At 42.2% G+C, this 18084-nt stretch overlaps 1 protein-coding gene across 5 annotated transcripts; it reads right to left on the minus strand.

The window, feature by feature from the left end:
- Positions 1 to 1659: 1659 nt before the first annotated feature.
- Positions 1660 to 13144, minus strand: LOC125774617 (uncharacterized). 5 transcript variants are annotated; one of them, XM_049444710.1, is made up of 5 exons: positions 12823 to 13144; positions 7272 to 7395; positions 6574 to 6762; positions 5556 to 5631; positions 1660 to 3597 (listed from the first exon to the last, which is right to left on the minus strand). In XM_049444710.1, exons 2-5 carry the CDS (start codon positions 7360 to 7362, stop codon positions 3486 to 3488), a joined length of 468 nt encoding a protein of 155 aa, XP_049300667.1. In that variant the 5' UTR covers positions 7363 to 7395; positions 12823 to 13144; the 3' UTR covers positions 1660 to 3485. The 5 variants fall into 5 exon arrangements, with proteins under 5 accessions (XP_049300667.1, XP_049300695.1, XP_049300677.1 ...); XM_049444738.1 differs by lacking the exon at positions 12823 to 13144 and adding an exon at positions 10570 to 10673; XM_049444720.1 differs by lacking the exon at positions 12823 to 13144 and adding an exon at positions 10554 to 10661.
- Between the last annotated feature and the right edge of the window lie 4940 nt (positions 13145 to 18084).

Below are 18084 nucleotides of genomic sequence, written 5' to 3' on the forward strand. Positions count from 1 at the left end.
CACCCCAACGAACATCTGATTGGCGTCCACGAAGGGTGGATGCGATGGGTTGGAATAATTTACAGGTTTTTTTGCACAGGTGCTCTGTAGGACGGACCTCGCAATAGCAGTTGGACGATGTGTTTTATGTTGCTTCTTCTTCAGTTCATCCCTTTTGTTCCATACGGTTTCCACACTTTTCCGATTGCGTTACGGCGCTTACAAGATCATTGGTAAAAATTCCGTTTCCTTCCATCCTCCAATCTTACCCACTCATAAAGTTCATTGTTATCTTGAAAAAAAGCAAACAAAAAAAACACTTAAACGGATAACAGAAATGAATAAAAAAAACGTCACCGCAGCCAATCCACCGTTACGTGGTACGGATCAGATGGTATAGGGACATTCCGTTAATCCGCACGAATCCGTCGGAACGAACACCAGCTTGACAACCGTTTTCCAGTTCCACGTTTTGCTTTTGTGCGATTCCATTTAATGAGTCCATCGCACCAGCGTTTTAATTCAATTTTGCAAACCACCAAGCGCGCAGGCATGATGCAAAGAGCATGATGACCTGATCAAACCTTCAAGGGATCATTCAACTATAGCGTAACGCTGATACAGGGAAGAGCGTTATTTAACGATTTGGGAAGGGGTGAGGGGGGGGTTTCAATTTTGTGTTTTGCTCTAAAATTATTAACTTATAGCAAATTAATGGAAAATGCAAACTCTTCTTTCGCACACAACTTAATTTGTAAGTAAACGAAGTAAGTGTAAGTGTGCGAGTAAAACGCGCCTGTCAAATCTGGTATAACGTCTGTCAAACAGGCGAGTAAAACGCGCCTCATGTATGGACCTAACCGCGTAGGCAGTGTCAACAGCTAAAGAAACATATAAACAGTTTGTTGTAGTTTGTTGTATTTTTAAGCCCTTTCAGCAACTCTGTGAAACCGCAGGCGCGTCAAATTTGACAGCTGAACTGGGCTAAAGCTGGTATAAACTAGCCGCGTTTTAGTCGCACCGCGTAAAACTCGCTTCGTGTTTGTTCTGTCTAAGAATTGTTACGAAAAGAACCAGTCTACTGCTCTCCTAAGGCTTAACTACCAAATCGGAGCGAGGACATCGAAATTGTGTCCGTATTATATTGCTTATTTAGCATTTAAAAGATTTTATCTTGTTTAAAAAAATATTAGAGTGTCAAACAGAAGCCTAGTCTAACCGCAGCTGAAAGTAGATATGAAGACCTTCTCACCGAGAGAAGATCCTTCATTAAGAGCATGCCCTTGCTTCATTATGAAAATTGGTTAAAGGAACGAAGAAAAGATGTTTTGGTGGAAGATAAACTTTTTTCGGAGATCGCAAACCTTCTCAAGATTGAGAAAATACAATTCTGTACCAAAAACCTCGAGGATCAAAATGGAGCTACTCTGGAACTTTTTTGCGTTACGTAATAATTGAACCAGCCTTAAGCGCCCGAGGTTTCTAAAGTATTGATTCAAACGTTAATTAATTACTGGTTAATATTGAGCTGCGTGGAAAAGGGATTAATACACAGTACCGGACAATGATAAATAATGGTTTCGAAGCGAATTCTTTTCCCCGGCAAAATGGTTCACGTCGTAAAGTAAACACTTTTCTTTTGTTTGTTTTTTTTTTGGTTTGGCTCAGTGTCAGATCCAGTTTTATTTGAAGTAATAATTCTGTTTTATTTTTTTTCTCACAATTGTTATTATAAACGCGTCTTACGAGAGGCAACGCCACATAGCCGTAGCATCCATATTTTTTTTGTTGTAACAATTCTTTTACCCCCTTTCTCCCATCCTTCCCTTCTCTCTCTCTCTTTTTCTTTATATATCTTTTTTTTCTTTAATGGCTGGTAATATTGTTTCTTTTTTTCTTCTTTATTCACGGTTTCGTTTAGTATATGTTTGCTAATATAAGCTTACACATACACACACTCACACGCATATTAATATCGTGCCAAATTGATCCCATACGCTTTTTCGCTTTCCAGCCGCGTAAAATAGTATTTTTTTTTAGTTTCTTCCTTCTGCTACTTTCACCACGAGAGGGCGCCACACCGAGGGCCAGTTTCCCGGGGCTTAGGCACAAGGTGTGGTGCGGTGGCTAATATGGAGAGGGCATGCGGCAGAGAATGGGACCGAAATGGGACGATACAATCTCATCATTATGCTTGATGCGAGGAGTAGATGAGGAGTTTTGGGGTGGGGTAGAGGAAGAGGGGCTTGGGGGAGGGAGGATGTGATTAGGGGGATGTATTGGGTATTACGTAGAATTAAGAAAAAAGTCGCTAATATTCGAAATAGTAACTACATCCACGTGCTATTCACCGCTAAGTAATATCGCTTCCATCGCTAGCTACTGTTATGTGTGATGTATCCTGTATCCTGTTTATACGTTGATGCGTTGGTGCTCCCCTTTCGTGTTTCCCCTCCAAAAACACTCACCTCACCCCGCTCCCCTTCTTCCCTTCAAAGGGGGCCATCTTGAAAATTGGTTACTTTCCGTTGTTGAAGGTATCGGTATCGGTAAGATAGCGATTTTTGTATGTGTTTGCGGGAAGTTGTCTGATCTACTTGTTTCACCTTTCACCTTCCATCTACGCCTGTCAACAAATAATACCTTTCAATTCTGATACTGTTTTTTTTTTTTCTCTCGATTTTCTCTCCTGCTTCCATCTGCGTTTGCTTCTTACGCTTTTATTATTTACGCTTTATTCATATATTTCATGTTTTTATTCATTTTTTTTTGGTTTGTTTTTTTTTTTGTTGGTTTTGGTTTTTAGATGGGAGTTTTAGAAATCGTTTATGCATTAAAACAGTAGAACACAAAAAGAAAATCCAACAGAAAATAATACACAATATCGTTCGTCCTTTTTATCAAGATTGTTAGTGATTACGCATGATTGAGATTTTAATAGATTCTCTCTTGTGTGTGTGTTTTTTGTGTGTATGTGTGGTTCTTCTTTTTTTCTTTGTGTTTGTTTTTTGTGTGAGAAACAAGTCGGTACCTTTTAAAAGGAGTAAACTTTTTCCATCTCATTTTGTTCTTTTTTTTCATGTTTTGTTTTGTTGAGGTTTTTGCTTACAACTTCGACTCTCTCTCTCTCTAGCTAGCTGTCTCTCATACCCCACCAAGTGGCCAAGGTATGATCGCGCTTAACCGACCGGTAACGCTGCGTCATTCGTTACTTCAGCTGCCGGTCTGCTTTACATACACATCTTGGTTCGCCTTGTTAATCGCCTTTTTAGTGTGTTGCGTCTGTTAAAGCTTACCACACTGAGAGAGGAAAAAACAAAAACAAAACAAAAAACCGGACTATCGGGCTACTTTCATAGGACTTGTGGGTGACCGTGTGGATTGGAGGCCGAGGGGGGGGGGGGGAGAGGGGTGGAAAAAATACGGGAAAACATTTGTAAGGATGGAAACAGTGTGTAAGGGAGAGGGTTCAGTAAGCTTTTAGCACCAAACGCCATTTCCCCCGCTTAGTGCAGCGTCGAGTAGAGCGGCTTCGTCTCCGGTTCGTACTCCATCTCCTGCGGAAATACTACCTGGCTTGGTTTGTCCTTGAGGTACAGGCCGTAGCGCGATGGGTATCTAAGGAGGGAGGAGATGAAAAGAAAGAAAAAAACAGGGAAAAAGTATTAGACGCCACCAAGAGCAATAAAAAACAGATATAAAATAGTTAAGCCGCTCTATTCGTTATTAAATGGTTTTTCTCTATTTTTTTTTTTGGTTTTCGTTTCAAAGCTCACTAAGACTAGCTGCGTTTACGATCCTTCTTGTCTCATCTTTTGTTTTTCTCTACCCCCGGGATCAGAGCGCAATGTAATCGAACCCCACATACCACGTGTGTTTGGGTGTTTGGTTTTTAATTTACTCGCCCCATAAAACCCCAGTCAAAGCTACTAAGGCGTGCAGCTTCCATATTTTTTTGGTTTAGATAACCTAAAGCAGATAATGCGCCCACTAGCATTGTGACAGAACGTTGCCGCTAGTCGGGCACGTTCTATTTGCCAGCATTCATTTAAAACTTTTCCTCTCAAACAAGTCCACGTGGACGCGTGGACGCGACATTAAGGCTGATTTTCGTAGAAATGAGCTTTTCTCGTCACTTTCGTCTGTTCCGGTTGTTCGTGATAATACCGCACGGAAAGGATACCAGCTAAACACAGTGGTCATAAATATTACAAGCAAAATAAAATAATTAAAATATAAATATTTAAATAAATTTTTTTTATAGTTAATTATCCTACTTTATGAGGAAAGTAATAAACGAATTAATTCAACTACCTTCATGAGACAATTTTTATGACCAATTTTTATAGCAAACCAATCCCACAGTGATCTAATGCTAATCGTTTACCGTGGCTCACAGCACATGCAATATCCTTTCCCCGAGCCGATTCTTGACAGTCCCTAGGGGGGGTGGAATGGCACTGACACTGACGACACTGAATATTTGCTATATTCAAAATTCTTCGACGGATTTTTTCGGGGGAAAAAAAAAGAAAGATATGCTCCCAAGCCAAAAGGGGATACACAAACTTCATGTCGGTACAATTTACACTTTAAGCTCGCCGTGAAAGGCGGCTTCAACTGGTTTTATTTTTATTTCATTTCCATGCTTCGCACGCGTAAAACTATTCCCGCGCAGGGTATGATGAAATTGTTCCAAATCACCACCACCGCCAAACAGCGCGAAAGGCAAACTTTCCACAGCAAAAGGGGGACCGGTGTGGTGGTTTTTGAAATTTTCTTGACTGTCGTTAAGGTTCCCTCTCTCTCACACACTCTTCCGCCGATTACGATTTCTGCCGTTCAAGTGGCTGACGTATAGAGTATCATGAGCTTGCATTATGGCGGTCGGTTGTATTGAATTAAATTATCCCCCACTTGCCAATTGTGTCTTACGGCGAGGGAACCATTTTATTTTTTTTTTTAGTCAATTATTTACTACAAAATGGTACGATGGTGATTTGAGAATGTGTGAAATTGGGAAACTACCAGAAGTAAATCATTCTTTCGTTTGCTTTTGTCTAGCTTTTCTCGCGCTGCTTGTATTAATGGGAAATGTAACAATAATTAACTTTTTCTGTGCGTTTTCTGCGAGGTTTTCTGTCGCCTTCTGGACCTTTTGGTACGGTTTCGTTACATAGAAAAGCGGTAAAACTATGATGTCTATGTCTATCAGCGTATGCCGGGATCTGTATTAACTTTTAGAAGAATTTCCCCCAAAAGTTTCTATCTCTGTATATCCCATACCTAAGTAATAACGTTTAATAGTTCATCAAAACAAAATAAACTAGCAAGAATAATATTACAGCACAAGTATTAAAATGACATTCAATCAGGCCGTTTTGCATACACCCCTAAAGGTATGCAATTCGCACAGCAAACTATAATTATTCGCCTTTAGCAAACGTGTGGCTGCAGCATACCATAATTCCCTTCCAGGAAGCGAGTTTGAATTTTACCCTCCCGGGTATATATGTGAAACCATCGCATATATGCACAGTTCGTATTTCATTTTCACCAGTTCCACCATAACTTACCTGCGGTCAATATCCCGCATCCGCTCCAAATGATCAGCCCAGGCTTTCTCGGCATCGGCCAGTCTGTTTACGCTTGCTGCAACGAAAAAAAAACAAAAAAAGGCGCCATTTAAATCATATCATTACGCGAAAATTTATTTGCCCTAAGCATGTTTGCGCTGGGTATTTCAGAATGGTTTTTCGCCAAAACCCGGGAAAAGGGGTCGATTTTCCGATCGTTTATTAACGACGTTATTAATTTTCACGTTTTGTGTAAGAATTTAACACGATTATTGAGAAAACAGCAACATGCAAACGGAACCCTTAAACAATCAGTGCGCTCAGTATCGCGTAGTTACACCGCGGTACCAAAATGCAGCTCGATAAATCAAACCTAATTTATACTGTTCAGCAAATGTAATTTAATCAGCTTTATTTACAAAAACGCTATTATGGCACACGACGTACTTCCACCTCGGTGGCTTATTGCATTAGCTGCGCCTGACAGCTATGCAATTGCTTTATTTTTAGGTCCCTTTACCTTGTGTCAAGTGCTGTAAAAAATTACATTAGCAGGACTAAAAACGTACCAAAATATAGCACACCATCAGGCGTAGAGCACTTTGAAGCTTATGCTGTTACACCGGCTAGCGAGTGTCATAGCAACAAGTTGAAAATAAAACGATATATTTGAATATTCGGTTGAACTCTTGTGAAAGTGCTGCTTCATACAAGCGCTTCAAATGATTCTAAAAAAAAACCACACAATTTCATTCTCAACAATTAACCAGAACAAAGGTGTATAAAATGACTTCATTTTACGCAGAAGCGGTTACGGTTCGTTTGCTTCGGAAGCAAATATAAATATTTAGTAGAGCAGTAATTAGCTACGCTATCCTTCTTGCACGCTATTTCCACGATTTGCATATTAATCGGAAACGAAAACTAGAAAACGTGCTGTTTTTTTTTCTCCTTCCTCCCTCCTATTACTCCCCGTTACCGTTACGGGGTCGGGAATGGCACCCACTGTTTGACTTACGTGCTCTCTGCGAACGCGTGTAGTGATGGTCGTAGATTGGCCGGGGCGAGTAACCGTAGGTTTCCCGATGTACCGGCAAGTAGTGGTAGCCGGGCGAGTTGATGCGACCGACAGCAGTGTCCGGTTCGTCGAACAGCAGGATCGGTCGCCGGTAGGCCGGAGTGTCGTGTGCACGAATATCATCGGATCCTGTCAACGGGAACGTTCATTTTAGGACACAACATACATGTGTGGTTGTTTTTTTTTTTAAATTTCGTAATTATTAGTAGTTTCGGTCAACCAAAAAGCACCAACCGTTATTCGATTGCATAGATGTAGGCGTTCATCTATGCTGGTGAAATATATTTTTGATGCGAATGAGTTGTTTTAAATTTATTAAAAGAATTATTAAAAATTTATTTTTAAATGAATTGTATTTTTTTTATTTCTACTGAAAGTTAAATAGTTAGAAGTAAAATAATATAAAATAAGAAAAATTAATCTGAAGAAAAAAAAATCAATAAAAAAAAGATTCAAGTTGAAACATAAATATCGATTTTACACTTCAATTATAATTTTAATTTTAATTAATTTTAATAATTTGCAATTTTTTTCTATTTCATTCAATTTTGTAGTGCATTTTTGAAAAGTGGAATTAATTTTGCAAAAAATTAAATTAAAAAATATAATCAACCCCCCCTAAAATTCCCACAACTTACCCTTCAAGGATCTGATGTATGACTGCCAAAACTTGGCCTTTTTGTTTGGCGTCTCATTCATGCCAATCATAGCAAGATGGTTCTTGAACATTTTGAAATTTGTTCTAGTCGAGTGTTTCGTTCGCTGTAAAGGAATGGGGAGAGCAAAGGGGGGGAAAACAATATAAAACCGTTAAATCAGCACACGATTGCATGGTGTGTTGTAAGTGCCTGTAAGCGTAGTCTATCAAAGTGTCGGCGTGCGGAATTTACATACGAAAATTTATCACATCTACAGATCACCGCCCCCAAAATCCTAGCACGGAGGAAGTGGTTTTGTTTTGCACACTTCAGCGACAAAGTATGAATATAATGAAATGTTTACCGAACCTCACTTCGGGCAAACAGACAGTTTCAGACGGTCGGTCGGTAAACAGAGCCTGGTGATGAAAACAATTTAATTTCACCAATCCAACACTTGTTGGACCGAGTGTCGATACATCGCGACGACCGATGGTTCGTTTCGAGCAACTAGTTGCTGAGTGGCGGTGTTTTAATTGCTGTAACAAACCCACTCTAAGCTCCAGACACGGCGCTATGCTTTGGCCGGGGGGGCGGGGGGCGTACGAATGATACGTGATTTGCGTTGTCAGTGGCAAGTATTTGATCAACGAATCTACGTTGATTGTCGTCGTCGGTTGGGAAGAAACAGGCGAACGTCGTGATCACATCGGAAAGCACCGAACGGTGTCCGCTCGAGAGCGCATTTTGATTTGTTTAATAAACCTTGGTTCGGTCGTAGTAATGAGCAGCTTTAAAAGGTGAAAACCAAAATCAAATCAATCTGTAACGATGCTGTAACGTACACGCTTGATCGGAGGCAGGCGAACCATCAATCAATCAATGTGCAGACAAAAGCAAAACAGGCCCGTTGCTGACAAGCTTGAACCTTGTTCTTCCATTTATCGAGCAGGAAGTGTATTTATTATTACTTCCTTATTTTTGATTAAAACAGCACAAAAAAGCTCAATCACTTCACATCTCTATCTGCTTCCTGTAGCTATGAGAAAATATGCACAATATACAGTGTAACGTCATATTGACTGACTCTCTCTCATACCGAGCGTCCTATTACACTAGCGCCTGAATGTATGCAATCGAGCATTACAATATCAGCGTTCACCACGTACCGTGGCTCTAGTGTGGGCACACACACACACACACACACACTTCATACGAAGAAAATAGATTGTTGCCCGGGTTGGGTTGAGAAAAAAAATGAAAAGAAAGGAAAAGAGAGAGAGAGAGAGGGAGAGAGGAAGGGATAGCACGTTCCAAGAGATGGTTTTGATGTGTAATTGATTACTTCCAGTGCTGCACGATGCATACGATATTTTACACTGCAAAAATTCGCACAACTGTTACGTCCGAATGATGTTTTTTTCCTCTTCCTCTTCTTCCTTTTGCTGGACCATGCGTTTTACAGCACGTTCAAATGTGCACCATTTCGTAACATACCAAAAAAATATCCCCCAACCCCCTTTCTGGTGCTCTCCAACCACTTGGCAAATCATTGAAGTGGGGCTCCATTAAATTATTTTTCCTCCACCCACCTTTTTTTTTGTTGGCTCGGTTGGCCGTTGGCTTTGCCAGTGAACGTACGATTGCACGTGGTACCGAATTGCACGATAATGGCATACGAGCAGTAGCCATCTTTTTTTTTTTTGGTGCTCCTTCGTCAAGACGGTTTACCTTCTCATTGCTCAATGCTTGATGCTGGGTCTGTGTGTGTGTGTGTGTAGGGTGGAAAAACCTTTGCTAGAAACGTGAGCAGAATCTCATACCCACACACACACAGTAGGGTGGTTCTAGCAGTGGTGTTTAAAAAGCATCAGCACTGCAATTGACACGTCCATGATTGAAGCCATGTCGAGTCGTTTCATCTCATGCCAGAATGAAGGCAACACGGGATGCAGAACTTCGTAATGAGTACAGCGCACATTCGGTGTATGTGTGTTTTAGGTTCATTACAGCATAAAACCACCAAACCACTAGATACAAAACACCAGCAGTGCGGCCCAAGGTGTGAACAAACATCAAGTACTCCGATTGTTCGCCTTAAACCGCCCTTTTTGTAATACACGATTTTTTTATCAATTATAACCCGCAAGGGTTCTACGCAAAAAAGGGCGCCCTCGGGGCCAAGTGGATAGCGCTTCATAAATGATTGTTTTGCTAAACCAGGGAATGCCCGTTTCATTTGTGCCCTCGACGGGCAAATGGGTGACCAACAAGTGGCCCTCAAACCACTCTCGCTAGCACTGTGGTTTGAGCAACGTACTTCATCATGTTTCACACACATGACAGTTTTAGGTTGAGTAAAATGTGCTTGCTGCAATCGCTTCTACCGACCGAAAGATATGTTTGGCATTTGGATGCGAAAGCTCCTTCTTTTTCCTTCCTACCCTACAGAAAGTAGACAGTAGAAACGGAACGGAGATTCACCCACCTTCTGCGATACCAAACGCTAGATTCAATTTTGAAAATTCCATCTACTCAAGGATGGGCTTTGAGACACGCGGGGGGTGAGTGAAAGGAAGAGTGAAGAGAAGCCGACACCTACGCAGTGGAGGTAGCGTGTAAGCAAACTCCGGCACTCCGGACTAAATTGTGAAGCTAAAAATAAAACATCCCATCTCCAATCGAGAATGTGGAGATCGTGATCCATGCGCAGCATTGCGATGAAGAATGGATTTAAACATTTACGTACGTTCGACCTATTCGAATGCTTTTCTTTTTTTGGGGGGGGGGCGATGGGAAGAGGGGTAGAGGAGTAATGGGGAGGTAGAGACTGATCCAAACCTGCCTCACACTGGTGAGGTTGTGAATAAAAGTAGGGCAACGTTTGGCACTGTATCAGCATTCTAGTACAGATTGGAAGTGTTGGAAAATATTTTTTTTTCGTCCCATAAAGCTTGTATGTTCATCACCATCAAAACTCAAAATCATAGATAAATCACGACCAACGAAACCAAAAAAAAAAATTTACACACACATTACACAATAAATGGTTGCACACCGAGCAAAACAAAGAAACGCACCACTGAATCGCTTAATCGTTTTAATCACTATGAAGAATTTCTTTTTTTGCTAGTTAAAACTAAACTGCTGGAACGTCGCTTGGTTTTGTTTCCGCTTGGAATTTCGGTGCTTGGTGGGGCACGTATGATTGATTGTGACTACCTTTTTTGCCGGGTAGTGATGGTAGGCTAGAGACTATCTACTATCCACGCGCAAAATCACCTTTAGTAAAACCTACTTCAGCAAAAGCTTAAGCCGTTCTGTCGAAGGATACGATCGTTATCGCCGGAGCGTTCACTGCCAACTAGCGAACCCGGTCGCTCACCATCGTACGGCCAGGGCCCGAAACTGACCACAGCATGCACACACACACACACACCCGTATACCACCACCCACTCACATTCCAACCCAAACTCTCCACCACCCCAACACCACTACCTCTCCCCCCTTCCCCGCATCCCTTCTGTTTTGCATTGAAACAATTTTCCTCTGGTGCCGTGACCAGGATCCGCTCAGGTTTCGGCGATCCAAGGTTACTGGCAAACATGGAAGGGGGGGGGGGGGGGGGGGGGGGAGGGGATTTTCGTGTCCGTCAGCAACACGTTCACTCTCCAAACTGTTGACGGAGCGGTCCACTCCCCCCCCCCCCCATCCCCGCATCCCACCCCTTGCAATCTTTTATTATAAAAAAAAACAGGCCGTGGAATAGTGCGCTTGTGGTGAAGAAGATATTTATATCCGCGTGCGCTACCACGGTTGCAGTTGGACAGCGCGCGTTACTGCACGTTGGAACAGCATGGATAGGCAGGTAGGCAAGGAGCAGGCAACACACATACGAGAATGGATTTTCTTCAACTCTTCCATCTTCTGTTTTCACCTTCGCGTTAGCGCGCTCAGGGTTAGGAGAACCATTACAGCCAATGAATTGCCCGGTTGTCTCGGGATGCCTGTAAGCAACGGGGACAGAGGGAGGCGTAGAAGGGGCTCCGGTTTCCCCTTTCACGGGGTAATTAGGAGTTGTGGTAGCGGGTGATGACATCATGGTTCCAAATTAAGAAGAAAAAAAACAGATAAATTCTGGTAAGGGTTTGGATCAACGATTTATGTGTATGTGTGCGAAATAAATCAAATACACATCACCGTGTAGAGCGGTCGCTACGCTACGCTGCAAGAAATATGGACAGCACATTTCCAGACGTTCGTCGTGACAGAAAGCAGTGAAAATAAAAACAAAACACCCTCTAGCCTCTTAATTAGCATCCGGTATCAGGTACAGCAGAATGAATGCTACACTCGCTCCCGCTTCACAATGAGCAGGCGAGCACTGCAAAACAGAGCTCATTATATTGACATCTAATTAGATATGTCTACCCAATGCAGGTCCTCGATTTCAAATTAGTAAAGCAGAAACTGTAGCCGTGTTAGGTTGCTTTGTTTTTTCCCCCTTCCCTATTCTTTATAAAGATAAACATTCATTTCTTGGTAAAACAACAAAATCAACAGGTTTTTTTTATGTCGCGTTTAGACTACCCTCTGCTGGCTACGCGTGAGCCAAGCTGGCAATCCGCATCAGGCAAAAAGGCTAAAGCTAACGATGCAAAATAGCGCAAACAGGTGACTGGCGGTGTGTGCAGTTGGACATGTTTTGCGCATGCCCAGTCCGTATCGAATTTGGCCACTGGCATTACGGTTGCCATAGGTAGGACCAGGTTTTTTCGGTAGGGTTGGAGGAAGTGTCTTCCTTCCTTTACCGCAATCAAACATCGAGAAACTATTTTTGGACGCTTTGTCCAGGGGTTTTGTACGGGTTTTGGGTCCGGTTTTTGGTCCGACATTCCAACGCACTGCGATCTTTTGGGGGGCGTTCGGCTATTCGGGATGAAAGTGAAAGGTGTTGGGAAGTTGGGGAAAGATGCTGGGTGCAAGAGGCGGTCAAGGTGAGATGTGGTTCGATATTTCAGATTGGATTGATAGATTGATGGCGGTACGTGCTCGTCCAAGATCTTCAAGATGCAAGATCTCCACCATATTGTCCAACAGTTCTATTTCCACAACTTCCACCATTTCGACGACTGGGGACTCGGCACAATCTCCCCAGAAGCTGATGTGGTTGATAGCAGATGTAAGCGGGACACGTTCTTCCGAATATCTCGTATGTTCCCATGTTCAATGTCACTGCGCTTTTCGTTGGTTTTGCAAGGAACTCACCAACAAAGATGCATCCACATCTGTCACATTCTTGTCTTCCCTCCCAACGAAGACGCAACCATATCCACACTCGAGTGAAGTCACCTTAACTCCAAGTAGCGTGTCCTATCAGTGTGTTTTTATTCCATTCTACCTACCGTCTACTATAACCCTTTTCTAAGGTCCCACAACTGTCTTAAAACTATTCACCAACTCCCAACAAAAAAACCCAACATCTTCACACAAACAAACGACTAGCAAAAAAAAAGGCAATCACAATCACGCTCCAGAAAATGGTAGTACCAGGTAAGTTTAAGGTTTCGCCGGAACTGCTTCGGTAGATGATCCGCCAATCACTATTCACAACAGGGTAACTCGGATCGCCTGTTGTCGGAAGTTGCACAAACCGTGGTCGATCGGCAGCAGAGTTTTGGTTTGTTCTGTTTTTTCTTCTTCTCTTATTTGCTGTTATCAGGCTCTGCCACACTGCTTCAGACACAATTCAACAACAAGCAAACAAACAAAAAAACAGGCCCAAAAACAAAATGGATCTATATCGGGAGGGGAAATATGTTTTGCACCCTGCTTGGAACGATTCTATCGTAATACTGATCGTGATTCGATCACGCCCCAACGAAGAAAGGTGCCGCCCTGGCTGTCTCAATGTGGTCTGGCCTTACTGTTTATGTACGTGTGTGTGTGTGTGTGTGTGTGTGTGACTCCCTCTGGACGACGATGGACTGTGTGTGGATTTTAGGTGTATTCAAAGCAAAAAACACGTTAGCAGAGTTCTTTTTTCTTTTTTTTTTCTTTTCTCTCTCCCTCCCCAAAAACATCTAATGGAAACGAACATCCGAAAGCAGGGGGTATTTCGGGTAGCAATCCTCACACATTGCCTCACACCGCTCTCACGTAAGCAGCCTTGAACGTTGGTAGTATGTGTCCGGTGCTGCAAAAATCTGAACCGATGCCAAATGGCAGAAATAAAATTCATAATAGAAATCATTTGCTCTCCTCTGCACACAAGCTGGGTCGCAATAAATATTTTCTTTCTTTTTTTATTATTACATTTCTGATATACTTGCAAGCATGCAGCGGCTGTGTTAAAAACAAACGCACCGGGTGGGATGCACTTTCTTGTCTTCGATATTTTTTTTTTCTTTTTCTTTTTTTAATTCTTTACCTCCCCTTTTTTTACTACGAACCGTTCCTACAGATAAAACATCACGGGCACGCGCAGGTAGAAAAAAACCAAACCACCCATCCACCTATCGCGATAGTGGTGAAGAATATGGTACAAAAACTCAGCAAAACAAAATAACCAAAGCAAAGGATGGTGTGCGCGGGGAGGGGAGGAGGAAGTGCGGGATGAGAGAGAGAGGGAAAAGATGCTTCTTTCACACACATTCAAAAAGGAAACGTGTGCAATTGAAGCAAAGTCATCCGTGCAGCAATCAAAAGTACTCCCCACAGCTAACCCTCAAACCCTCCCCTTCCCCTCCCCTGTCCCCCGACTCATCCCTTCATGCGATGCATCCTTGAGGAGTGATTGTACCGCGAAACAACTAACCGCAATCCAACCTGAACGGATTGAAGAACGACAACACACGGTACGTTTCTATCACAAGGGCACCACATCGTTCAACCCCTTTTTTTTGCGAACCTCAACCCCACTGTCCCTTCTGCTTTCCTCCCATTCTCCCCCGGGGGGGCTTTCATTGAAGCAACATCAGCAGCAACACCTATCCACGGAAGATATTATTTATACCTTTCTAACATTTTATTCATTGCAGCTGCTCGGAGCGTTACCACACATTTCCCTCCCCCCCCCCTCTCCCTCCCCCCGTCAACCCTTAACACATTGTGTGCTTTGTTCTCGTGTGTGTAGTGTGTGTGTGCGCTTTTTTTGTTACTATTTAATTCTCTCTTGCTCACATTTACAACACGCGCTTTGTTTTACTGCACCTCCGCCCCCCCCCCCCTCCCCCCGGTACACCAGCGGGTGGTCAAACGGAATGGAGACGCCTGGTGATGGAGGCGCCCAGTGATGGAGACGCCCGGTAGTTTACCCCGGATGCTCCCACAATCAAGCAGCAAAAAAAAACAGAACCCCCTTGACAGTAGCTTTCACACCCGTAAAATAGTGCGCGAACACCACCATCACCAGGGTTTTCGACCACATTCGGTGCGCATTATTCAACCGGTGCAAAATTGACAGGTTAATTTTTCCGCACATTAGTACCACCGGTTGGGTGAGAGGGGAGTGTGTTTTTTTGTTGTTGCCCGGATGCAAGTTTTGCTCTGAAGGGAGTTAGTTGATTGGGGAAAATGTTGTATAGCGAGCACAATAAACCACCGAACAAAGGCGATTATTTTTTTTCGATCCTAAACTTTTACTAGTTACGGGAAAAGCTTCACAAAATACATCAAAAAAATGAAAAAATAAACTTTTTTTTAACAAAATTATTTTACAAATTTTTATTAGGATTAAATTTTCAATATACAAAAAAAGGATAATTATTATAAAGACGCAATGAAAGTCAGATTCACCCAACACTCCTCTCAACTCTATACCTCCGGTTGGCAGTCCGATTTTTACCAATTTAGAGTTTGTATACGTCCTCATACGTTATTCCTTTCGCCTTTCCTCGCCTTCTTTTCCCTCTCCCCCATCTGCTAACAGGAACTTTTCCACATAAACTGATGCACACATGTCTGTTGCTTAAAACTGAACAGTGTGGACGGTGCGCAAGGCATCACCTGCGGTGACCAGGTTCCATTCACCGGTCGACACTGGTAAAATTTGTCCGTTTCTGACTGATGCACCCAACGCGTGTTGATTTCGGCGTACGTAATGCAGCTCGGCTCTGGACAGTTTAACGCGTCAGGAGTTTGTACCGCACAGTCGCTCCAGTAAGCGGGCAGCACGCATACCTGCCGACTGTAGCTGAACAGCAACCCGGGTGAACAAGGCATCTGCTGCAGGTACCAGGTACCGTTCGGATTCGGACGACACTGCTGGAAGTGGGTTGGTGCTGGATCCGGCCAGTGTCTGTTGATGTCTTCGTACGTAACGCACCGCGGTGTCGGACAGGGTATGATCGCGGATTCGACCATAACCGTCACCAGGACGACAAGCACGGAACCGATTGATTGATACAGTTGTCGATAAAACATTTTTGTGGGAAAAAATTGTATTTCACTGCACTTCACTGCGTTTTATGCCACTGTCGAACGCTCCAACGACCCATTGAAGCAGAATTAAAGCCGGCGTAACGGCTGCAGCGCCCTTAAGCGAAGTGATACACCCAAACGGTACCCATTTTGCTTTTGTACTGTAGCGTACGCTAAACCCAGTTAACTACTTTCGCTCACTAATTTCGCTTATCAGACCATAACATGGCTGCTATCGCTCTCAACTAATCTTTATGGATCAATAAATCAAACAAACTGCAATAAAGGAACTCTTCCTTGCCGGTCGGTGAGTAAAATTTCATTAACCAAATTTTTTGGGTTTAAAGCCACCTCTATTTTATTATCATTCTTCTTTATCTATACTGCACAGATAATAAACGTATAATCAAATCAAGCAACACTAACCGCATGTTATCTTAATAATAGCTTACACTCGAGTAGAACAGCAAACAAAAAAAATGAAACATATGTAACGACCCTACCCGTTACTCATCATTATGCATACAGTGCGTAGTATAATTATATGGTCGCTTGTTGATTTTGGAATTTTGATTTTTACAGGATAATGTTATCCGTTAGCGATACTGCCAGGCCGTTGCTTACAAATAAAAAAAAAATAAAAAAAAATAAAAAAATATAAAAAAAATGTTACTACGTTGGTATTATTTACCTGTCTATCTTGTCCATCACAATTTATAGAAATTAATTTTTGTTTCATATACAGGCGTCCCCCGAGTTACGACTGTATTTGGGACCGAAAAAAGAGCCTGCAGCAGGGCGTAAGACGAAATCGTCGTAAGTCGATAATACACCGTTTATAACCATAAGTAGAGAGTCGAAAGCTGTATTCATATATTTTAGAGGAATAAATAATTTAGAAATCGTTTTGAATAGTATATTAACTAATCTTTCCAATATCTATTCAATATTTCCTTAAAATATCGGCTAAAGTCTGAAATAAGGACCCTACCTCTCACGGTTACTCACGTGAGTGACTATTTTTCGTGCAGGGTGGTTCGCAATCGGTTGTGTGTTTTTTTAATTATGTTTCGAGGCACAGACACCTTAGGGCATGGCCGTCCAAGAAGAAAATGTAGCAATTGGTGCCATCTATCGACCACAGGTTAAAGATTGGCGATTCGTTGGATACCGCCTGAGTTATGGGGCAAAGTTGGGTAAAAAATGAGGAAATTTTAACGGTTTCACAAACAGGGTATGGAACTTGGTTCCTCGATTAATAAATTACTTTTCACTACGCGAAAACCCCCCTACAATGTATTTGTATTTATAAAAAAACAAATTCAGGCCACATTGCATAGCCTACGAACCACCCTGTACGAAAAATTAACACGCAGATGAGTGAACGTGAGTGGGGGGGTCCTTATTTCAGACTTTAGCCAAAATATCTATAAGTTTATTCCAAGAATTTAATTTGTATATTCAGTAAAAACCATGATTTTTTTACGGTTTTTACGGAAATTTAAAAAAACTGACAATTTGAGCAAAATAACAACTGTCAACTGTCAAAATCAAAATCGTCGTCATAAAAAAATAAACAAATCGTTATACATATAGTTACGTAACGCACTGTATTTTAGGATGCTAATGTTATTGGCATAATCAAAATTGTATGATTGCTTTAAAACGTGCCTACGGTAGGGTTAAAGTGTACAAACCAATCATTTAAACCCTTTTCATTGTGCGTTGCGTGCCCAAGAGTTTAACGACTTTAATCGCTTCACAATCATACTCATCACTGTTTTGCGGGGGGGTTGGAACCGTGACCTATTCGGCTGTCTAGTGGGCTATCTTCACTGCTTACGTATTCCATGGTATGCGAGAGAGCAGTTGCGCATCTTGCGAGTAGAATTGCGTGTTTTTATTTTTTAAGGTCACTTTTGGGGCGATAAGATAACGCTCAACTATGTCCGGATGTTGGGAAAAACAATGCTAATTTGATGTTGTGAATTACCTTTGTAAAAAAAACATGTTTATTATTGGTCTAATATAAAATAAAATGAATCACTGCTAGCCATCATCACTGTACGGTGAGCTTAACTCACCGAAACTAACCCAACGATTTTAATATCCGGCATGCAAACATGTGTAGGGCAAAGGACGCTGGGTAAGTGTGCATCATATACTGCTTTTCGATTTCAGTGACTGACATCGTCCGACAGGATTGCGTCACGTATCCGTCAAATATCCGGCATACGCTGTGCGACGGTTATTCCCTCCCCCCCCCCCCTCCCCTCTGGTGCGTGGGTCGTATGGCAAAAAACCAAATAGGGATGTATGCATAGTATTGCAAACTTCAATATTGGAATGCATTTTCAGCCGAACTCGAAAAACATTTCTATAAAATAATAG

Source organism: Anopheles funestus, chromosome X (genome assembly GCF_943734845.2).
Source record: "Anopheles funestus chromosome X, idAnoFuneDA-416_04, whole genome shotgun sequence".
Taxonomy (NCBI): domain Eukaryota; kingdom Metazoa; phylum Arthropoda; class Insecta; order Diptera; family Culicidae; genus Anopheles; species Anopheles funestus.

Bases quoted from the DNA above. Each gene is read 5' to 3' on its own strand.
- LOC125774617 (XM_049444710.1), bottom strand. From the start codon at position 7,362: ATGTTCAAGAACCATCTTGCTATGATTGGCATGAATGAGACGCCAAAC. The intron at 6,763-7,271 runs GTAAGTTGTGGG...TCCCGTTGACAG, and splicing joins ATACATCAGATCCTTGAAGG to GATCCGATGATATTCGTGCA. The intron at 3,598-5,555 runs GTAAGTTATGGT...CTCCCTCCTTAG, and splicing joins ATGCGGGATATTGACCGCAG to ATACCCATCGCGCTACGGCC.